This window comes from Mesoplodon densirostris, chromosome 8, assembly GCF_025265405.1.
Source record: "Mesoplodon densirostris isolate mMesDen1 chromosome 8, mMesDen1 primary haplotype, whole genome shotgun sequence".
NCBI lineage: Eukaryota > Metazoa > Chordata > Mammalia > Artiodactyla > Ziphiidae > Mesoplodon > Mesoplodon densirostris.
The window spans coordinates 58,435,319-58,458,130 of record NC_082668.1 but is presented as its reverse complement, the minus strand read 5'-3'; the positions used below and the strand labels follow the sequence as shown (position 1 = coordinate 58,458,130).

The window sequence follows — 22,812 nt, the reverse complement described above, 5'->3', positions numbered from 1 at the left end:
GGTCTTTTGTGTTTCCATACAAATTGTGAAATGTTTTGTTCTACTTCTGTGAAAAATGCAATTGCTAGTTTGATAGGGATTGCATTGAATCTGTAGGTTGCTTTGGGTAGTATAAGCAGTTTCACAATGTTGATTCTTCCAATCCAAGAACATGGTATATCTCTCCATCTGTTTGTATCACCTTTAATTTCTTTCATCAGTGTCTCACAGTCTTCTCCATACAGGTTTTTTGTTTCCTTAGGTAGGTTTATTCCTAGGTATTTTATTCTTTTTGTTGCAGTGGTAAATGGGAATGTTTCCTTAATTTCTCTTTCAGAATTTTCATCACTAGTGTATAGGAATGCAAGTGATTTCTGTGCATTAATTTTGTATCCTGCAACTTTACCAAATTCATTGATTAGCTCTAGTAGTTTTCTGGGAGCATCTTTAGGGTTTTCTATGTATAGTATCATGTCATCCGCAAACAGTGACAATATTACTTCTTTTCCGATTTGGATTCCTTTCTTTCTTTTTCTTCTCTAATTGTGTGGCTAAAACTTCCAAAACTATGTTGAATAATAGTGGTGAGAGTGGACAACCTTGTCTTGTTCCTGATCTTAGAGGAAATGGTTTCAGTTTTTCACCACTGAGAACAATGTTGGATGTGGGTTTGTCAAATATGGCCTTTATTATGTTGAGGTAAGCTCCCTCAATGCCTACTTTCTGGAGGGTTTTTATCATAAATGGGTGTTGAATTTTGTTGAAAGCTTTTTCTGCATCTTTTGAGGTTATCATATGGTTTTTATTCTTCAGTTTGTTAATATGGTGTATCACATTGATTGTTTTGCATATATTGAAGAATCCTTGCATTCCTGGGATAAACCCCACTTGAACAGGTTGTATGATCCTTTTAATGTGCTGTTGGATTCTGTTCGCTAGTATTTTGTTGAGGATTTTTTTTTTTTTCTTTTTGCGGTATGCGGGCCTCTCACTGCTGTGGCCTCTCCCGTTGCGGAGCACAGGCTCCGGACGCGCAGGCCCAGAGGCCATGGCTCACGGGCCCAGCCACTCCGTGGCACATGGGATCCTCCCAGATTGGGGCACGAACCCGTATCCCCTGCATCGGCAGGCGGACTCTCAACCACTGCGCCACCAGGGAGGCCCTGTTGAGGATTTTTGCATCTATGTTCATCAGAGATTTTGGCCTGTAATTTTCTTTTTTTGTGACATCTTTGTGTGGTTTTAGTATCAGGGTGATGGCAGCCTTGTAGAATGAGTTTGGGAGTGTTGCTCCCTCTGCTATATTCTGGAAGAGTTTGAGAAGGATAGGTGTTAGCTCTTCTCTAAATGTTTGATAGAGTTCGCCTGTGAAGCCATCTGGTCCTGGGCTTTTATTTGTTGAAAGATTTTTAATCACAGTTTCAATTTCAGTGCTTGTGATTGGTCTGTTTATATTTTCTGTTTGTTCCTGGTTCAGTCTCAGAAGGTTGTGCTTTTCTAAGAATTTGTCCATTTCTTCCAGGTTGTCTATTTTATTGGCATATAGTTGCTTATAGTAATCTCTCATGATCCTTTGTATTTCTGTAGTGTCAGTTGTTACTTCTCCTTTTTCATTTCTAATTCTATTGATATGAGTCTTCTCCCTTTTTTTCTTGATGAGTCTAATGGTTTATCAATTTTGTTTATCTTCTCAAAAACCAGCTTTTAGTTTTATTGATCTTAGCTATGGTTTCTTTCATTTCTTTTTCATTTATTTCTGATCTGATTTGTATGATTTCTTTCCTTCTGCTAACTTTGGGGTGTTTTTTTTTTTTTTGGTTCTTCTTTCTCTAATTGCTTTAGGTGTAAGGTTAAGTTGTTTATTTGAGATTTTTCTTGTTTCTTAAGGTAGCATTGTATTGCTATAAACTTCCCCCTTAGAACTGCTTTTGCTGCATCCCATAGGTTTTGGGTTGTCATGTTTTCATTGTCATTTGTTTCTAGGTATTTTTTTATTTCTCTTTGATTTCTTCAGTGATCTCTTGGTTATTTAGTAGTGTATTGTTTAGCCTCCATGTGTTTGTATTTTTTACAGTTTTATTCCTGTAATTGATATCTAGTCTCATAGAGTTACAAATATAAACAAGCACACAAAGGTTGAAGATTTCACTTTAAGCCTGAGGACAACATCAAAAGAAAACAACACACATAAATGCCCCTCATGAAAATTTGAAGTATAACATCAAATTCAGCATGTGATTCAGCCTTTGGGAATCTGAAAATAATAAAGAGATATGCAAAACCGTTGTTTCTTGATATGATTAAAGAAATCATATCTAATTTCTACAGTATAACCATTACTTGTAAAAAATCATTAATTTATGGTTAGGTTATATTTGATCCGGTCCAAAACATCCATAAGACATTTGGTGCATGGCAAAAGCTACTTGAAATTTGGTCTTAATCAAATCATGTGGCATGGGATAAATATGCTCATGGATATTTTGGACAGGACCAAATATGAAGGACGTTTTGGTGTGGAACAAATGTCTTATGGACATTTTGGTCAGGACCAAATATCTTGTGGGGTTAAATTATACCATTTTTCAGTAATAGTCACTCACCAGCTACGAGCTTAATTGGAAGGTCAACCAAGGTAGGATTCTGTGTCAACAGAAATGTCTCCAATATTTCCTTAATAACTGAATGGTGTCAGACTTGAGCTTGTTATCTACATTTTACAAACAAATATTGTCCTAAGCAGACTTAAGGGGCTATTTAGTGACCACAATAAATAGCGTGCACTGGAAGGAAGTGAAGCACACACAGACAAGGCACTCACCTTTTCTTCCCTGAGGATCGTGGCAGTTTTCATGGATGCACAAGCCCCAGGCTGACCAGGAAGATACTATACAGTCTGTAGAGCAAGGGATATTGCAGAGCTGAGAAGCTGAAGGGGCAGGTCCCAAACATAATGTCTTTTCCACGGGTCTAGAGACTGAATGGATGAAAAAAAAAAATGGCCTGAGTCACATCCTCTGAACATCCCTAGAATTTTTCCCATCTTTATTTGTGTGCCTGCCTTGCTCACATCAGCTTTATGGTTAAACAGATTATATGCAAACAAAATATCAACACTCTTCCAATATGTACTACTTAGCTCCACATTATTAGCAGTTGGGGTGAGGAAAGGCAAGAAAAGACAGTGACAAAGGGCATGCATTTGAGTTTCCTGTTTGACAGAGTATTCCCTGGGAATCCAAGAGAGGACTGGAAACCTAGATAAAAATTATCTAGAGTTATGAAGTTTAAGAAAATTAAGTGGCTTTGTGAAGTTCCAAGATGAGTCTATCTCGGGCTTCCCTGGTGGCACAGTGGTTGAGAGTCCGCCTGTCGATGCAGGGGACACGGGTTCGTGCCCCGGTCCAGGAAGATCCCACGTGCTGCGGAGCGGCTGGGCCCGTGAGCAATGGCCGCTGAGCCTGTGCATCCGGAGCCTGTGCTCCACAGCGGGAGAGGCCACAACAGTGAGAGGCCTGCATACCACACACACACACAAAAAAAAAAAAAAAAAAAAAGATGAGTCTATCTCAACTATACAAATGACTGGGTTGTTGTGAAAAATTCAAAATTGAACCCCGAGGTAGGGTGTTTAGCATAACCAATCTGCTGCTATTACTCCCCTGAGGGGTGGACCTCTCGAAGACATGGAGGAAAAATGGATTTTAGAAGAAGAAGAAAAATCAGGATCTGCAGTGGCAGAATTAGCCCCTGGAAGTCAGTTTCATTAGGTATAAGTCAGTTTCATTAGGTGTATGAACAACCTAACATTACACCTAAAAAAAACTTGTGCCCAGAGGCACAAGGAGTGTCTGCGGAGCCACAGGAAATGCCAACTAGGACCTTCCAGCTCTTCCTGGTATGCATCTGCGCCCAGAGAATGCCCAGAACTGGGTCAAGGTAGGAGGCAGTAATCATCTGTCCAACAGTGGTGCTCATCAAGTGTCCTCCCTATGCAGACCCATGCTGAGAATCATGAAAATACACAGATGAAGAAGAAGATGGGCTCCTGATTCTCATGGAGATTATAACATAATAGGAGCTAGGATAGCAATACCCCAAAATGACCCAATAAAAGAACAGCCAAATGCCTGACGACACTTGCATAGAGTGATCCCACACTAAGTGAGTTTCAGAGCAATTCAGAGTTTGTGAGCCAATGGTTTAAGACCAGATGGTTTTATCTTATGGGTTGCCTTGCACTATGATTGAAATATTTCCTATATGTCACTTCCATCTGTTAAGCAGATCAGAAGTGCTTCAAGATGGAGACTGGTATGAGACAATAGGGAAGTAAATCGCCCCATCTACTTTGCTTCCCCACTCTTTACGTAAGATGTGAATTGAATCAGATACAGATCGAACTAAATCACAGCTGTGACCAGCAGAACTTTGAATGTAAACCAAAGCAAGAGCAAAATCACAAAAATACTGTCATGAAGATGTTTTAACCATCGGGGAAAGAAGTGGAGCGGCTTGAGGTGTTTATGAGGGTGGATGGGAAAAACAAAAGGTTGCAAAGGAAAATGATAATAACGGTTTGTTTGCAACTAATTCTTTTACAGTTTACCAAAAGGATTTGACCTGACTTAAAATAAAAGACAGGAACAAAGCAAGATTGCTAACGTAAATGTCAAAGATTGCAAGCCATGTGGAAGAGACAGGCAAGGGAAGAGAGAGCAGATATTGGTGGAAAGTAAAGGGGTTTCCTGGGAAGGCTGAGGAGAGGTGATGATCAGAGATTGTGCTGAAGATAACAACAGCTGGGTGGGGAGGTTGGAGTGACCAGGACTGTGCATGTACATATGACACTGATGGACCAGGGGTAAAGAAGAACCTGTGAGATGGGGGAGGGGTTTGCAATTCCTTCCCCAGGAGTGAGTAAAAGACCAACAAGCAGCTATTCACTGAGTACATCATGCATTCATTCCAAAACCACTGAGTACCCGTTTAAATCAGGCCGTATTGGATGGTGTCTGCTTTCAAGGAACTCTCAGTCGAGAAGGGTAAGTCAAGTAGCATTTTAACAAGATTGATGGAAAGAGATGCTTTAGAGTATTGTATAAATAGAAAGCTGCACAGCCAGAGGTCTTAAGGCAGAAGTGTGTTTCGGTCCAGCCCCATGCTTGGTAAGCATGTGTTCTCACAAACTCAAACTTTAGTTCCAAACACAAAACCTAAGTAATGATGGAAAAGGAAGTGGGGGCACGTAAACTGATTACTCTAGCTGTTTAATAAACATTTATAGTGCATGCCAGGCACTGTTTATAAACATCAATAACTTATCCTGCATAACTTTGAGATATATACTATTATTTTTCCTACTTTATAATGGGGAAACTGAGACACAGCTTACTCACTTGCTCACATTCCCAATTAGCAAGCAGTGGAGCCAGGATTTGGAACAAGGTGGTCTGGTTCCAGAATCTGTGCTGTGAACCACTGCTCTATGTGGCATCACTGGTCATTCAACCTACATTGCTAAGTACTTACCATGAGTTAACATTGTATTAGGTGCTGAAGCTAGATTAGTAGTGAAACAGACAAGGTCACTTGTCCTCATGTAGCCTCTTTTTCAGTGTGAGTTGGTACTAAGCATTCATGAGTCCATGAGCCTCAACAATAAGACTAGAAAAGCCATTATTGCTGCTTCTCTTTCCTTCGCCACGGCTGTCTCCCTGTAACACCAGACAGAACTTAAGTGTCTGATGATCAATGCTGAGAAGGTACGCCAAACATCTCAGCTCCAAGACCCAGCAGACACTTGCTGCCACAATCTCTGAACTTGAGGTTGGACCCTGCAGTTGAAACTGGTCAATCCACCAGCGTAATACCTAGGCTCACAGCAGGTCTGAACTAAATCTCATTAGAAGCGCCAGAATGGCTTAACTGTCCAGAAGGCAGTTAAGCCTTAGGGTTGGTATTTCAATTGGAAAGAGACAGGGGAACTTCACATGAAGCTGCATTTGTCAAGGACAATGTTTTTACAGATATTATGTTTATTTGGCTTATTTTTGGAGGGCTGCTGATGATTACTGGGAGGTGAGGGGGTAAGTCTCCTAAGGTCCCCTTTGATAAATACTTAACTGTCAGTCAATTGACTGTTGGACATTAGGGCTAATGGTACTAAGATATGAAATTAGGGAGAGACATGGTATGCTGGTGAGGAATGGGGGGATTTCCCTGGAGGCTACTAAGCGACATAATTGGAGGCCCAGGGGTGGGAGTGAGGCCATTTGTCAGAGCACTCATGCCTCTTCAGCACCTACTGAAGACAGTAGATCTTAATCCATGTCAATAAATTCTTCCAGTCTCAGGGACATGTCTAAGATGCTTCATTTAGGCATTGAATCAATGGGCTTGGGTGAACTTTTCTCTATTTCAGCCCCCTGGGATACATTTGTTCTAGAAATAAATCATGAGTAAGTCACGAAGCACTTACCAGCTTCAGATCACTTAGGTAGTCAATTCCCCAAGAAAAGTGAACACAGGATATCGCTATGCCTATTGACTCTTAAGAGTTAGAAGGGGAGCTTTAGAGCTAATTTAGTTTAATTCAGCAATTTTACTGAAAAACTGAATTCCAAAGACCTCAGGTGATTTCTCCAAGTTCACTCAGCCAGTCCAAGGCAGAGCAAGACCTGAGCCTTGTCCCTGGTGGCTGACTCACCTCCACCTGTTCCTCTTGGTTTTCCTTCCATGGAATGAAGGCATCAGACAGAATAGATGAGGTCATTTGTACCAAGCATATTTTGTTTATGAATCACAGTGACTACAATGGAGGCAACCAGTGACACGACAGATCCAAGATATTCATGAAGGTTGCAGGCTGTTTAACCCTTTAAACAAAATCCAAATTCCTCTCCTACTTTATTGCCACTTCAATACTCCTTCAAGCTCCATCCCACACCTCCCTGACGAAGCAGAAGGTAGTGAGACCAAAATGTGCTCCACGTTAAACAACTGTTCTTTTATTTGTAGCTGTTCATGATGTAATAAAATTATCCTGGGAGGTGGGTGGGGTAGGGGGGCATACCTGAACCACCTCAAATTGGAGGTTTACTCAAGTTTACTCTCTACTGAGCCCTCAATTCTTCTTGACCAAACTCCAGCCATGATGTCTGTGGGAAGAGTAGCTGCTTTTCTAGTCACCTGAAATCCTTTCTCTAGATATACTGACTGAAACAACTTTATTTCTGTTTGCTAATAATTGTCTGCTCTAATGCAATGGATCCCTGCTGCAATCAGTGTACCTATTCAGTGAAGGTTTACGCTGGTCCAAGTTTCTCCAGCTGCCTTAGACCATGTCACCTTGACACCTTCTGCCATTCTTGTGTTAACCAATTGCCTGACTAGGTAAGCAATTACCCAAGGTTTTATAGGCTATTTAGGTTTTGTAGGCTGCAATGTTAGTCCCTATAAAGACCTCTCATGGCCACAAAGTGTTAAAGAGACAAAGTAACTTTTAACTCGGATCAATTGATATCACTACATAGCAGTAGCTTTCTAAAGCTAGGGAATATTTTACGGTCTGATAAGTGATTGTACATATGCAGTAGTCATTAATGCTTTGAATATTTCAGTGCCTAACCTGGAATTTTTCATTTGCAATAAGAAATTATTAAATTGACCTGCCTTACAAGAAATGTGCAAGTCTACTACTAATGATTGCAAAGTCACCTTAAATAATGAATTACTCCATGAACAGAATGCTAATTAACAAAGGGGGTGGGAATATGCTGGAGTTGATATATTTAATGTTAAAGAAAAAACTGTTTTTAATTCTAGAAATGTGCATAGTTCATGATTTTCTTTAAGGACAAAGTGATTTTAGATGAACATACAAATTCAATCAAAATGATTTGTAATTAAGAAGAAAAATGCCTGTTGTTATCATTAGCATGTGACCACCACTGTAAAGAAAAATGAGGGCCTTCACACTTCCTTCTTTGAAACTAAATCAAGCTCTGATCCAAACTAATTTGAATCAACACAGAAATAAGTTGACAAAGATTCAATAAGAGTATATTACCCCCCCACCCCTACTGCTGGCCATTTTGTAAGATCTAAATTTCAATGCTATTTAATGACTCAAAAAGAAATTAAATGGAAATTGCATCATCATCATAATTAGTTAATTATAATTAATAACTAGGTACCCTCTGTATTTTATTTTAAAAATGAGTAATGTTTGCTTAGAGTAAAAAATGTTATCACAGGAGCCAATGGCATTTTCTTGTTTTTTAATATGTCTATTATCAGATGAAACATCAAATGAGTCTTTAAAAATTTAGCAAGTGTTTCAGGCAATTCTGCCATGGCATAATGGAACTCAGCTTTCCCTCAGAACAGAAAGAAAGATCTTGATCATGGGCAAGAAATCAGTCAAACATATTGATTTTTTTCCAGTACTTTCAGGGAGGTAGGGATGAAAAGAAAGTAAAGGTGATGCTACTTCCTGGGAACTCTTAAAACCTGGATGATTTTGCCTGCTTTCTATCTTAGGGGTACCTGAGTACCCCTGCATTCTATCTTCAGTTGATTTTACATAAGATATTTGATTTGCAGAAAGACATCAGCCTTCACAAAGAACTTAGACCAAAAAGTTATATTCACTTCAGTTTTCCAAATCAAACGCAGGCCCTGTCAATCCCAAAGGGAATTCTCACTCAAAACTCAGAACCCCCTCATTCCACAGGGTGTCCAGGAAATCATAATATAAACAACAATTGCTCAGAGTTAATTCAAAAATAATGAAAGAGCCTACTTGTGTAAAAATGCTGCTTTCTAAATGGTTTTTGAGAAACAGTATTGCCTCTGGCATATTCACTTAGGGAGCATACTGACTTGGCAGAAATTCAATCCACCTAACTGCTAAAATAAATAGGCTTCTACAAACTGAAGGAGTCAAACGGTTGAAGGGGAAAGATAAATAATATTACAGTTTTAACCAGAAAGCTATTTTCCTTAAAGAAGCTTCATGTATTATTTCAATTGCCTTTTGCCACTGGGATTTGCAAAATAATGCATCATTCTTTTAACTTAGTGGTTAGAATAAAAGCAAATATGTCTTCTAGCACTTATAGGCAGCTTAAAGAATTAAATCACATCTCATCCTATTATATCTAATAAAGCTTAATTTTAGCCATATTGTGACTCTCTTGGCAAAGTACTGTGCAATACAGTTTGGCACGAGGATGTATGTACCATAAATATAATATCTAAAAATAATTATTTCTAATTGGAGGAATTATGTGAAATTTGGCCACCTGTCAAAAATTTTTCCAAATTTCATTCATTTCACATAGTGAATTAGAAAATACCTACCAACTAGTGATTTTCTTAATGCTACAGAGTAACAACATGATAAGTAAAGATGGAAAACAATATTCAGAATAAAAATGGACAAAATAAATGAAGTATGTATTCTGTTTTAGAAAGTAATTAGATCAATATCCAACAATTACAAAATTAGGGAAGAAATACAGTAGGCTTCAGACCTATATTCATGTATTTCTTTATGATATATTCTCTCCTCTGTACCTCTTTTTTTAATTAATTTTATTGGAGTATATTTGATTTAGAATGTCACGTTAGTTTCTGCTGTACAGCAAAGTGAATCAGTTAAACACACACACATATATATCTTCACTCTTTTGTAGATTCTTTTCCAATGTAGTCATTACAGAGTACTGAGTAGAGTTCCCTGTGCTATACAGTAGGTTCTTATTAGTTATCTATTTTATATATAGTAGTGTGTATATGTCCATCCCAATCTCCCAGTTTATCCTTCCCCCCACTCCTTTGCCCCTTGGTAACCATAAGTTTGCTTTCTACAGCTGTGATTCTGTTTCTGTTTTGTAAATAAGTTCGTTTGTACAATTTTTTTAGATTCCACATATAAGTGATATCATATGATATTTGTCTTTCTCTGACTTACTTCACTCAGTATGACAATCACTAGATCCATCCATGTCACTCCAAATGGCATTATTTTATTCTTTTTTATGGCTAATATTCCATTGTATATACGTACCACATCTTCTTTTGAGGATTTCTTTCTGATCGTTTCTCAGACTAGTAATAATTAATTAGGAAAATGAATAAGTGAACACTATGTCCCCTTCTAAAAAATTCTTAAAGAGAAATAAAATGAAAAAAATAGGTTTAAAAATATCAGTATTAAAGGCCAAACCTCAGGAAAGGTAGGTGTTTTAGAGGAAAATGAGGAGCAAGGTGGGTGTTTTTGATGTGATTCTGAAACGTACTTAAAATTATTACTAAAGGTTTGATGGAGAGGATGAAACTAAATTATAATGACTATTTTCATCTTAAAATTTAAGATTAAAGGGACTTCCCTGGTGGCGCAGTGGTTAAGAATCCGCCTGCCAATGCAGGGGACACGGGTTCGAGCCCTGGTCCAGGAATATCCCGGAGCAACAATATGCCGGGGAGCAACTAAGCCCATGCGCCACAACTACTGAGCCTGTCTTCTAGAGCCCGTGAGTCACAACTGCTGAGCCCACATGCCACAACTACTGAAGCCCATGCACCTAGAGCCCATGCTCTGCAACAAGAGAAGCCACAGCAAAGAGAAGCCTGTCCACCACAACAAAGAGTAGCCCCCGCTCACTGCAACTAGAGAAAGCCTGTGCACAGCAACGAAGACCCAATGCAGCCAAAAATAAAATAAAAATAAATAAATACATTTATAAAAAATAAAATCTAAGATTAAAGTCATTCCTAAGTTATTACAATGAGTTCACAATAAGCAGCCCACCCCTAGATTTTCTTAAAGAGCAAAGGATGACCAAAGAAGCCATTAAGGCAGCTTGGAACTTGGAGAAGGAGGGCTGTAAAGCTCACCCTCCACTGGGTACACATAGCATCACTAGCCCAATTCTTTTTCCTTAACAACCATATCCAACCCATCAACTGAGGAGAAACAGAGGTGACCGTAAAACATCCCTAAGTCCATTGGGCAAGAATTGGAAAGAAAAAGGATATTTTTAAAATACAAAAACAAACAAACTAACAAACAAAAACGTGGTTGAGATAGAAATGTGTCAGAGAGCAGGGACAGGGAAAGGGACACGGAAAAGTAAGATCTGGTAAGAAAGGTCAGAAGGTGGCAAAAGAAAGCAGACCTAAGTCTCCCAGACTTCAGTACCGGTCACAGGATGCCCTGTTACTCCATCAGCAAGAAGGGCCTTCATCTGATTTAGAAGGTCTGATTTAGGTGGATACAGAAGGTGGATGTTTCAACCCGGGAATAATTCAATGGAAATTTTAAATAATGGTAATGAGAAGGGGAAATCCATGTTCTCTGAGGTGACATGGTCCTCCAAGAACATCACAAACTCCAAAGCTTAAAGCCATTCCTAAGGGGCCACAAAAGGGGAAATATGTGGTGATTATTTTAGAGATCCAAGAAAGAACTATTGCTCTCTAAAACAAATATGCGCACCATCCTGTTTTTAAAGGAAGGGAAAGAAAAGGGCCCACTATACCTGATAGCCTTGTTAGCATACACTGCTTTAAATTTGCAAATTGTTTTAGACTGAACAAGTTAATTTGACTTCAAAGGAAGGCTCATGGGATCCAGCAGGTTCCTAAGTAGTGAGAGGAATGAGACACTGCCTAAAACATTTATAAATGCAGAATAGTTCATTCTTTTGTACGAGAAATTGCATTATACATTTTTAGAAGTAACACAAAAATTACAAACCAAAACCCCTGCATTGCAAAACTGGTTGAAAGTTCTTTTCCTCCCAGGCCTATTCATACATTACAAGTCCTACTTTCTATAGCTCTTCACTATGTCAAGGCCAATATTATAAAGTAGTAGCTTCCCACTTGGATAAACCAGTGGGTTCTAAGGTAGATCCAACTCAGAAGAACTGGGTCAGGATTGGAAAGGGGGTAGCAGAGAGTACAGTAAGGACTTAATATCTTCGAAAATCTTTATGATTAGCAGGTCAGGGAGTCAATGTTCTGAATAATTTATTGAGTATGATTTTGAAAAGCCAATTGGCCTAATATCAATACTACCATTAAAATCCATTAAACTGAAAGTCTACCACTACCTGTGTAAATTGGGCAAATTGTTTAGCAATTGATCTTCTGTAAAATAAAGAGACTATCTAATGTTTCTCACCTTTGTCATGTTATCTCCTCCCCAAGGAGCATTTGTAAACATTTTTTCCCTTATTTTCCCTTTTTCCTCTATAACATTTTCACATCACAAATATACTGTGTGTAAGTTTTATATACATACACTTTATATGTAAAAAGTGTAAGATTTTTTTTTCACCCCAAGAACCTTTTTTTGTCCCCTTGGGGGCAATATCATCCCCTTTGGGAATGCATGGACTAGACCACATATTGACCTTAAGTTTGTAGACTAAGCAGTCTACAAGTATATTCTGGTTCAATTAGCAAAATATTCTATGAGACAAATACTACTAGTATCTCCAGTTTCCAGTGAGACAATTTAAATTTTAAAATTCTGCCCCAGCTTCTATAATTAGCAAAAGGACCTGAACCCAGCCAGTGTGATTCTGGTTTTTCCTTTTCTTCACCATGTTAGACTCTTCCAGCTCAAGGCTCTAAAATTCTTGAATTCAGTGCACATTTTCATGGCTGTTGGTTGGAATCTATCTTTTTAATTTGACTACAGTGCTTCTCAATACCTGTGTTTTGCTTGAAGTTGGAATCTACATGCTGATTTTTTTTTGTAATAATCAGGAGATAATACATTAACTAATACGATATGCTATTCCCTGGCAGAATTCTGATGCATACAGAGAATACAGACATTTAAAACAGCTGAAATGCTGTAGAATTTTACAAATTTTGTCTTTTGTTTAGACAGTAGTCAAGTTATTAAAAAGCTGTCTTGAGAAGTTGCATACTCCATTTTTTTGTACATTTAAATATATCATCAGAGCAAAACAGGTTATAATATCAAAAGGACAGTGATTTGTGTTTTAAAATATTATAGTTGCTTTCTATGAAGTCTTAATTTGAGAGAAAATGCAATAAAAATAATGAGATAACAATTATTTAATTTAAAAACACAATTAGATGATTTTATATTAAAAGCACTGTGGATGTACTCATAGCTTATTTAAATACAAATAAACATTAATTCTGAAAGTGTTCCTACGTATTTTTAAAAGGGAGGGTGAACTGAATTTTCCAAAGTAATATAGATTTTTTTATATCATAAAATGAGATACAGCTGCACGCAACAATTTTTTTTTTAATGTTTGTATATCTTAATTGAGGCTCTCTAACAAATACTGTTTTCTTCAATCTGGTGAAGTTCAAAGGTAAGACATGTTTATCATGACTATTTTTTTGGTGGAGGGGACCCTGAAAGAACAGTAAGCATGATTGCTCAGAAAAGTTTCAGACCTTTGGCAGCTAGAGATCTTTAAAGTAGAATAGGCAACTTGACGTGGAAGTCAGCCTTCAGGAGCTTCCTATGCAGCATTACAGAGAATAATGAGTCACCTCACCTGAGGACAAAAGTGTTACTCATCCAGAACAATCTTGCATCCATTCTGGCCAAACAGAATCCAAACAGGACACAGACTCCTAACACTACCATTCCTGCTCTCCAACATATTTCTTATCGTGAGAACAAAGACAGGACCACATCTTCCAGGCCACCAGACAATAACCAACTTTGTCCTCTCTACTTAACACTGACTGCCAACTGCAACAACAGATTCCACAAGAACAGCCATTCTATCTGACCTGCTCACCACTGTAATTCCAGCCCCTCCAACACTGACAAGCAGATAGTTGGCATGCAACAAATTTTGAATAAATATACCAATGAATTAATGTGGTTATATGAATTTCAGTTCTAACCCAGATATTAAATAAAAAGGAATTAGTAGCAAATATTTGATGAACATCTGAAAGAGTATGAAGGTACCCAAAGAATCCTGATATACAGGGTTCTATATAGGGTTATACAGGTTGAGTCAACCAAGGGGTCAAGTAGGAGCTGAAATCCAGCCTGTGTTCCTCCTGCCAAACTACACTCTGTGGTTTATGCCCAGACGGTTTCTCTTTCTAATACTTCTACCCAGAGGGGGAGACTTTTTCTAATTCACACAATAACGCAGTTTCACACAATAATGCCTATGACCCTACTTATGTATCAACTTAAAGAATAAGAAGTTATCTGTAGAATCAGGTTGGTTTAAAAGTTCCCCCTGCAAATTAGAAGGAAGCCTTATGGTCATAAATTACAATGAGTTGTTTTGTAATCGAAAACTTTGAAAAAAATAGAAAATCATCAGAGATATTAAAAAAAAACCCTAAAACACACGTAACTTAAAAAAATAAATTCAGGTGACTGATCAAGAAAAGAAATATGAGATGAGTCCACACCAGTGAAAACACAGGAGATGGAAGAGCTAATCAGTAACAGATTCTTAGGGTCTGAGATTAGCCAGTGTAGATTTTAGAAAAAAGATACTAAGACACGGAGTGAAACATGGCTAATGGAACAAAGAATGAGGTTAATAGAGGCATGCATCAAAAGTCAGAATGTTACATTTATTTGTTAATGACTCCAAAGTCCAAAAATTTAAATAGAAGCAGTGTGCAGGTGTCCACATTAGGCCACTCACCTTTTGAAAATTCTTAGCAATAAGCAGTGTCATGTTAAAAGGAGACTATATTCATCACAAAAGGAAATATTCTGGAAGTAGAAAGTACCTACTTAACACAAATCACTGTCAAATAAGACAGGCCAACTGAGCTGAAATTGCAATAAAATGGAGAACCACTAAATCCCCCTTCCCATCTCCCACCCTGATTCTTCAAGGCAAAACAGTTATTAACACCCACCCCTTTTTCTAGGCATTGCTACAAAGTGCCAGAGAAGAGACCGCAAAATCCCGTACCTTGTTAACCTTATAGTTTGAGCAGATGAACTAGATTTACACATAAAAACTAGGGACTATTACAAAACAGGTATGTAATTAGGCATCCATGTGCCTAGTACCAGTTGTACATAAGGTAGGTATTCCCAGAAGAAAAAAGATCAGGGACAGAATGAGAAATTCTGAAAAAGGTGCAATAACCTGAGCACAATTGTCAAGTTGGTCTGCCAGGCCCTCTCATTTTTTTTTCTTTTTTTTTCCTGGTGTCTCATTTTTTAAGGTTCCAAGTATGTAGGACCCTCTTGCTTCCTTTTGGCCAATTATACACATCTTGGTGGGATGCAAGCCTGGGCTTCTCAACACTCTGAAGTTACTCTCTACACTCCATATTAAATTTCCACTCTCACCATATAACTGGTCCCATTTTGCATGTTGTAACCTGATGCTAGAGGACATCAGAGGGAAAAAAAAGTCTTATAAAATGAAATTGTACTTACAAATGAATATGCAAAAATCCAAATGATAATCATCCCCAAATATTCTTTTTTCTACTATGTCCATGGTACTGTGAATTTTACCCAGAAATGCATTAAAATATTAAAAGAAGCTGCAAATTTAATTCAGCAGCACATTAAAACATTAAAAGGGGCCTCCCTGGTGGCGCAGGTGGTTGGGAGTCCGCCTGCCGATGCAGGGGATGCGGGTTCGTGCCCCGGTCTGGGAGGATCCCATGTGCCGCGGAGCGGCTGGGCCCGTGAGCCATGGCCGCTGGGCCTGCGCGTCCGGAGCCTGCGCGTCCGGAGCCTGTGCTCCGCAGCGGGGGAGGCCACAGCAGTGAGAGGCCCGCATACCGCAAAAAAAAAAAAAAAAAAAAAAAAAAAAAAAAAAAAAAAAAACATTAAAAGAATTTGAGGGCTTCCCTGGTGGTACAGTGGTTGAGAGTCCGCTTGGCGATGCAGGGGACACGGGTTCGTGCCCCGGTCCGGGAAGATCCCACAGGCCACGGAGCGGCTGGGCCCATGAGCCATGGCTGCTGAGCCTGCGCTCCGCAATGGGAGAGGCCACAACAGTGAGAGGCCCGTGTACCGCAAAAAAAAAAAAAAAAAAAAAAAAAATTAAAAGAATTTGAAAATTAAGAGTGAATGTTTTGCCCTAAAAATGCAAAGATGGTTCAACATTTGTATATCTGTTAATTTAACTTACTACATGAACACTTCAGGGAGGAAACTCAAAAACTCATTTCAGTAAATACATATGTATATATACATGTGTATGTATAATGATATAATACATGGTATAATATGGTATAATATATATGATATAATAAATTATTTATATATAAATTTATTTATTTATATATAAATCTATTTACATATAAATTCCATAGCCATGAATAATCAAATATACAAATCCCCCCAAAAAATAAACAAACTCCCTTACTTAATAAATGCCATCTAATATAAATCACAACCAAATCATATTTAGAAGTGAAAAACTCTAGATATTTAAGTCAGAAACAAGGCAGGGATACCAGCTAACATGTAATGACATACCACTGTATGAGATTTCCTAACCAATGCAATAAAATTTTAAAAGACACAAGTGTTATAAATATTAAATGAAAAGAGATAAACATTATCATTTATATATGATTACTGCCTAGATAATTTAAGAACATCAAATAAAAATCTCTAAGAATTTATAAGACTGCATAACAAAGTTTCACATACTGTCTTTAATTTCTTAGTCTTCCATTATGTTTATTTTTTAAAGCTACTTAGTACATTTTGTAACAATTCTCTCCCTGCTAATAAAAAATATTGATAGCATATTGTTTATCAAAGTATGAAGCATCATATGTAAAACAACTATATGATAGAAAGTTTATAATAGTTTAAATAAACCTCTAGCTATATCTATATCTTGAACTATATTAAAACCTAAGTTCACTGTATCCACTACCCAAGCTCTTAGCAGACAAAGGTTTAAACAAAGAACATTAAATATAAGTTATAGGCTGTAAACAGTGAGCACCAATAGTTGGTGGGGGGCAGTAGCCTGCCCCATGGGAAGAGTATTTTATCACTCATATGGTTAAGAATCATAGGTTCATGGTTATACATATTTTTTACTTTTAATTTTGAAGTAATTATAGATTCACAGGAAGTTAACAGATAATAATAATAAATTAAACGTGCATGGACGTCCTGTATACCTGTCACCAAGTTTCCTCCATGGTAACTTCTTGAATAATTGGAATAAAATATCAAAACCAGGAAATGGACATTGGTACAATCTACAGTTTTATGTACACTCAGTTTGTGTGTGGGTGTGTGTATGTGTGTAGTTCTTTGTAATTTTATCACCTGTGTAGATTCACATAACCTGCACCACAATCAAGACACAGAATGGCTCCATCACCACAAGGATCTCTGTGTGATCCCTTTATAGCCACACCCACCCCCGCCTATCACTAACTCACCTGGCATCTATTAATCTGTTCTCTGTGTTTTCTGACTGGGCTTATCATTGCTTATAAGTTCTCTACAGAAGATGCCTACTTTATTTATTGCCTGCTGCAGGCTTACCACGCACCAGTGGGCTGCAATACCACTCAAAGAAACCTGGCATCTCATCTCATGTGACTAAATCCCAGACACTTGTCTTGGCCGGCTTGTCTCTGCATCATCTGGCCCTGGGCCCAGACTCACCTCCTGCCTGTCTCCCCTGATTCACACTCCTCTGTGTGAGAGGCTCTTTGCTACATCAGGGAACATTCCAAGTACACGGCCACCGTAGAGCTTTGCACTTTTTTCTTCTGCCTGGAACACTTTTTCGTGAGAGCTAGTCTCACTCCCTTCTTTTACTTAAGTCTCTGCTCAAATATCACCTCTTGAGAAAGAATTTTTCTGACATCCCTATTTAAAGAAATACATAGTCTTACCCATATATTCATCATTTTCTTTTTTCTTAGTCTGCTTTATTTTTCTTCATAGCGTCTAGCATCTTTCACCCTCTGATATGTATTTTTTTGCCAAATTATCCATTATCTCTCTCTTCCCATCAGAATATAAATATCACAAAAAGGGCTTTGACTACTTGTTTACAGCTCTATTACAAGTGTCTAAAACAGTTCCTACATATAGTGGATAATTAATAAATATTTGTTAAATAAATACTCTCTAATGATCAGGGAGATGAACTTTAAATGGCAAGACCGCAATTCTCTCTTATCCAGTTCGCAAAAATTAAAAACAAATGAAAACATTTAGTACTGGCAAGAATATGAAGAAACTGGCATGCTTGGACATTGTTAACGAATTTAAAATGGCACAACAGTTTTAGAAGGAAGTTTGGCAGGATTTATCAAATTTGAAATCCCCAAATCCAACAACTCCTCCTCTAGGAATCTTTTTTTTTTTTTTTTACGCAGGCCTCTCACTGTTGTGGCCTCTCCCGCTGCGAAGCACAGGCTCCGGACGCACAGGCTCAGCGGCCATGGCTCACGGGCCCAGCCGCTCCACGGTACGTGGGATCTTCCCAGACCGGGGCATGAACCCGCGCCCCCTGCATCGGCAGGCGGACCCTCAACCACCGCGCCACCAGGGAAGCCCGTCCTCTAGGAATCTTATTAAAATATTGACATTTCACATTTCAACAAAGCTAGATGTATGGCTAGATGTTTTTCTAAACACTATTTGTTATCTCAAGAAAAGGTTTAAATGTCCTCCTAATGGAAAATGGTTAAATTAACTAAGATTGCATCATGAATATTATGCAATTGTTACTAGGAGGAATCTCTATATATTTACTATCATGGCAAAATCAAGTGACAAAAGCCAAGTTGTAGAGAATTATGCCAGGTATAATTCTTCTATGTGATAAGGAAAAAATAGATCTGAATGCACATTTAGATATACCTGTGTTTGCGTGTGTTTGTGTGTGTGTGTTCTATACATACAAAATTAGACCAGGAAGTATTTGTGCCAATTCATTTACAATAACCATCACTGAGATTACTGGAGCAGGCTTGAGGGAAATGTTTTAACTTTTTGTGCTATATATTTCCTATACACATTTTTGTATTAACGCATTTATTTTATAAATAAAATCTGATGAGAACAAGTAAAAATTAAATGGAATGTCATCTCATTAAGTTACTTCAGATTAAAGTACGCTTGACAAATAATGTCATATGGTGTTTGACACAATGTGTTAGCCTTTCAATGAAGAGACTTGTTTAAACACAGTTCATAAGCCAAAGGAATAAATTGCTAATGGCAGAATTTCAGCAAGAATATTTCTACTATGGAGGGCTTCCTAGAGCATCCCCCAAGGGATCATGAAGGCAAATGCAATACCTGCATCAATCAAAGGATAGTAGGGAGGAATGTCTAACTCTCCTTTTATTCACCACCCAAAATCATGGCTTATTGTCTGGCAAACTACTCCAGGGCTTGGCATGGAGCCTTCAGGATTCCATAACTGGAATGTAAATGCCTGCAAATAGATAGTTCCTTAACCTTCTTAATACTAGGTGCCTACTGTGATTGGGCCATCTCCTGGCTCTGCTGGTGGTCCCATTGCAGCACTGTTCCATGGGTGGATTCATCTCTGTATCACACAGGTTCAATACTATACCAAATTGCCTCAAAAATGTGTTCCCTTAGATCTAGAATAGCAGATCCTCTCCTTACTTAGCTTTTCCAACACAAAAATTAGCAGAATTTCTCAGATGATCTGCTAGGAGACTAACTGCAGTCTAGTTAACATTGCTTGAAAATAATTCTACACACATACCCTACCCTCAAACAGCAACATGTCCATATGGTGGGCGCTGAATATTAACACAGTGGTTGACTCTCCATGAATAATTATAGGGTATGCTTCAAGCTGAAAATGAAAGGAAAGAAAGAAAAAGAATATAAAGCTGTAAAGTGGAATAGATGGAGGACAGAAGGTTGAATAGGATAGAAAAAAGCAGCAGTGGAAGATATGCTCAGTAATACACAGGAGTAAATACCTCAGAAGAGTTTAAAAGAATACAGTAATACCACCCTACAGAATGAACTAGAAAAAAGCAGCAGTGGAAGATATGCTCAGTAATACACAGGAGTAAATACCTCAGAAGAGTTTAAAAGAATACAGTAATACCACCCTACAGAATGAACTAGAATTATAACAAGATGAGGTAAATAGGGTACGGTAAGTAACACCATGACTTGCTAGGTTAGAGCATTCAACTAGAGAATCACACACAATTATCTCCAAAAAACCCCTGATTTTATATTAAAAGGGAGGTAGGAAAATAATTCAAATTTGTAAAACTGACAGAATATAGTGGTTTCACATGCATTTTCTCACTAAATGTCACAGCTATGCTCACCTGGTGGAAATCAATGAATCTAAACATATGGCATGTAGCTCAGGGGAGGCACAAAAAAGAGATGAAGGAAGAAAAGTAACCTTTGGAGAGGATGGGGAACCTAGCCAGTCTGCTAAAGGACACGGACATTGTTATTCTAGACAGAAAATCCATCACAACCCTTCCCCAACTGGTAAAAGATTCCAACTTACAAAAGAAGATATACAATGAGAACATGAAAAATCAGTCAACATCATTAGTCACCAGGAAATGCAAATTAAAACCAGAGGGAGATACCCACCTACCCAAACAGTCAAAAGTAAAAAGACTGAAAACATCAAATGTTGGTAAAGATATAAAGCAATCAGAACCTCGTATTTACACACAGCTGAAAGGTGTGTAAAATAGTATAATCTATTTGGAAAAAAAAAAACGATTTGGAGAGGTTTTTTTTTAATAAAATTATACCTACCCTATTGCCCAGCAAGTCCATCTCTGGGTATTTACCCAAGAAAAATGAAAGAATTTGTTCACCAAAAAGCCTTGGACAAGAATCTTTATGGTGGCTTTATAAACAATGGTGAAAAACAATCCTGATGCCAATCAACAGGAGGACGGATAAACTGTGCTATATTCATTCAATGGAATATTACACTGCAGTATGAGGATAACATGGATGAGATTCAGAAATATCATGAGGAGTGAACAACAACACAAAAAGGTACATGATATATGATTCCTTTTATATGAAAGCCTAGCACTGTATAAACTAAATGCAAGTTATAGACAGATGAATGTTGCTTCTGGAGGTGGTTGGGCTTGGAAGTGAAACGGGACTGATGGTATGAACTAAAATGCCACCTGCCGTATCAGTAAACAAAGGATGCTGCAGCCATCGAGCCACCACATTACAGCCAGCCCAACGGTGAGCCCTGAGGGAACTCAGGATAGAAACAGGAGGCCCCCCCATCTAGCAGTCAACTGCTGCAGCCACCCCTATGGTACACCCTGAGGAGACTCAGGATGAGAAGGCACAGGATACTGACTCCATACATCTAAGGTGCATACCAAAGGAATGAGTTCAGTGAGCCCGGACTCTTGTATCTTCTCATACATGGAAAAGCAATAAATTCCTTAATTGAGATATCTGGTTTTCTTTTATTAACAGTAATCTTTTGATGTTCTGACTACCTAGTCTTTTGTTGCAAAAACTCCTACGTATGATGCCTTGCCTCTTCAGAACAGTTTCTCAGTGTTATCTGAGATGCTGTGACCCGGGCTTGAAGTCCTCAGAATGTCTGTGGAATAAAACATAACTCTCAACTTTTAGGTTGTGCATTTTTTTTTTCAGTTGACACTGGGAAGGGGCAGAAGGGAACTTTCTAGGGTAATGGAAATGCTGGTACCTAGAGATGCATTCATTAAAACATACACTTATGATGTGAACACTTTACTGTATGTAAAATGTATGCATGGAAAATAAAACAATTAAAAATCACAGAGGTATATTAAAGCAAAATGAGAATTTTTTTTTTTTTTTTTTGGCAGTACGCAGGCCTCTCACTGTTGTGGCCTCTCCCGTTGCGGAGCACAGGCTCCAGACGTGCAGGCTCAGCGGCCATGGCTCACGGGCCCAGCCGCTCCGCGGCATGTGGGATCTTCCCAGACCGGGGCACGAACCTGTGTCCCCTGCATCAGCAGGCGGACTCTCAACCACTGTGCCACCAGGGAAGCCCCTATGGTAAAATGAGAATTTTAACTGTGCAAAAATTTTATGAAAATCTCATTCAACCAAAAGCAGAACTTCTAGAAATATCTATGGACAGTACATTCATAGTGGAAGTTGTAAAGAAAGTAGGGAAAGGAGCTGCTATCCCAGAACAAAGTCTGACCAATGAGAGGCTATCTTTGGCAGTGTAGACATGACAAGAGCACTGGCAGAAAGCAATCTGAATGGGATTAACTGAGATTCCGTCCCCTACAGTCCTATTTAGTGGCAGTATATAGACACTGTTTTTCTAACCCTCAAACTTTTGATTCGCTAAACATAGTATGGTTAACATAAAAAGGAGTGAATTGTCCTAAAGAAGGAGAAGAAGGAGAAGGAGGAGGAGGGTCTGAGTTTAAAGAAGAAAAAAGATAAAGAAGCCACCAGAGGGGCTTCCCTGGTGGCGCAGTGGTCAAGAGTGTGCCTGCCGATGCAGGGGACACGGGTTCGTGCCCCGGTCCGGGAAGATCCCACATGCTGCGGAGCGGCTAGGCCCGTGAGCCATGGCCACTGAGCCTGCGCGTCCAGAGCCTGTGCTCCGCAACGGGAGAGGCCACAACAGTGAGAGGCCCGTGTACTGCAAAAAAAAAAAAAAAAAAAAAAAAGGAAGCCACCAGAGAATAAGAATTTGGAGGATAAAATTGAGGCAGAACACTGTGCCTAATGGCCCAATGAGGAATGCTACTGAGTTGAAGAGTATGATGTAGGATATGTCTCTTCATTTTTTTCTTCCTTCAGATCTTCAGGAAAACATC

At 38.6% G+C, this 22,812-nt stretch overlaps 1 protein-coding gene across 1 annotated transcript in view; it reads right to left on the bottom strand.

Moving 5' to 3' along the window:
- THSD7B (thrombospondin type 1 domain containing 7B) overlaps positions 1-22,812 on the bottom strand; it is an 801,116-nt gene that overhangs the window by 527,490 nt on the left and 250,814 nt on the right. The window contains exon 5 of the mRNA XM_060106700.1: positions 2,801-2,956. Coding sequence (XP_059962683.1) covers positions 2,801-2,956 — 156 coding nt within the window. The remainder of the gene's footprint in view (positions 1-2,800; positions 2,957-22,812) is intronic.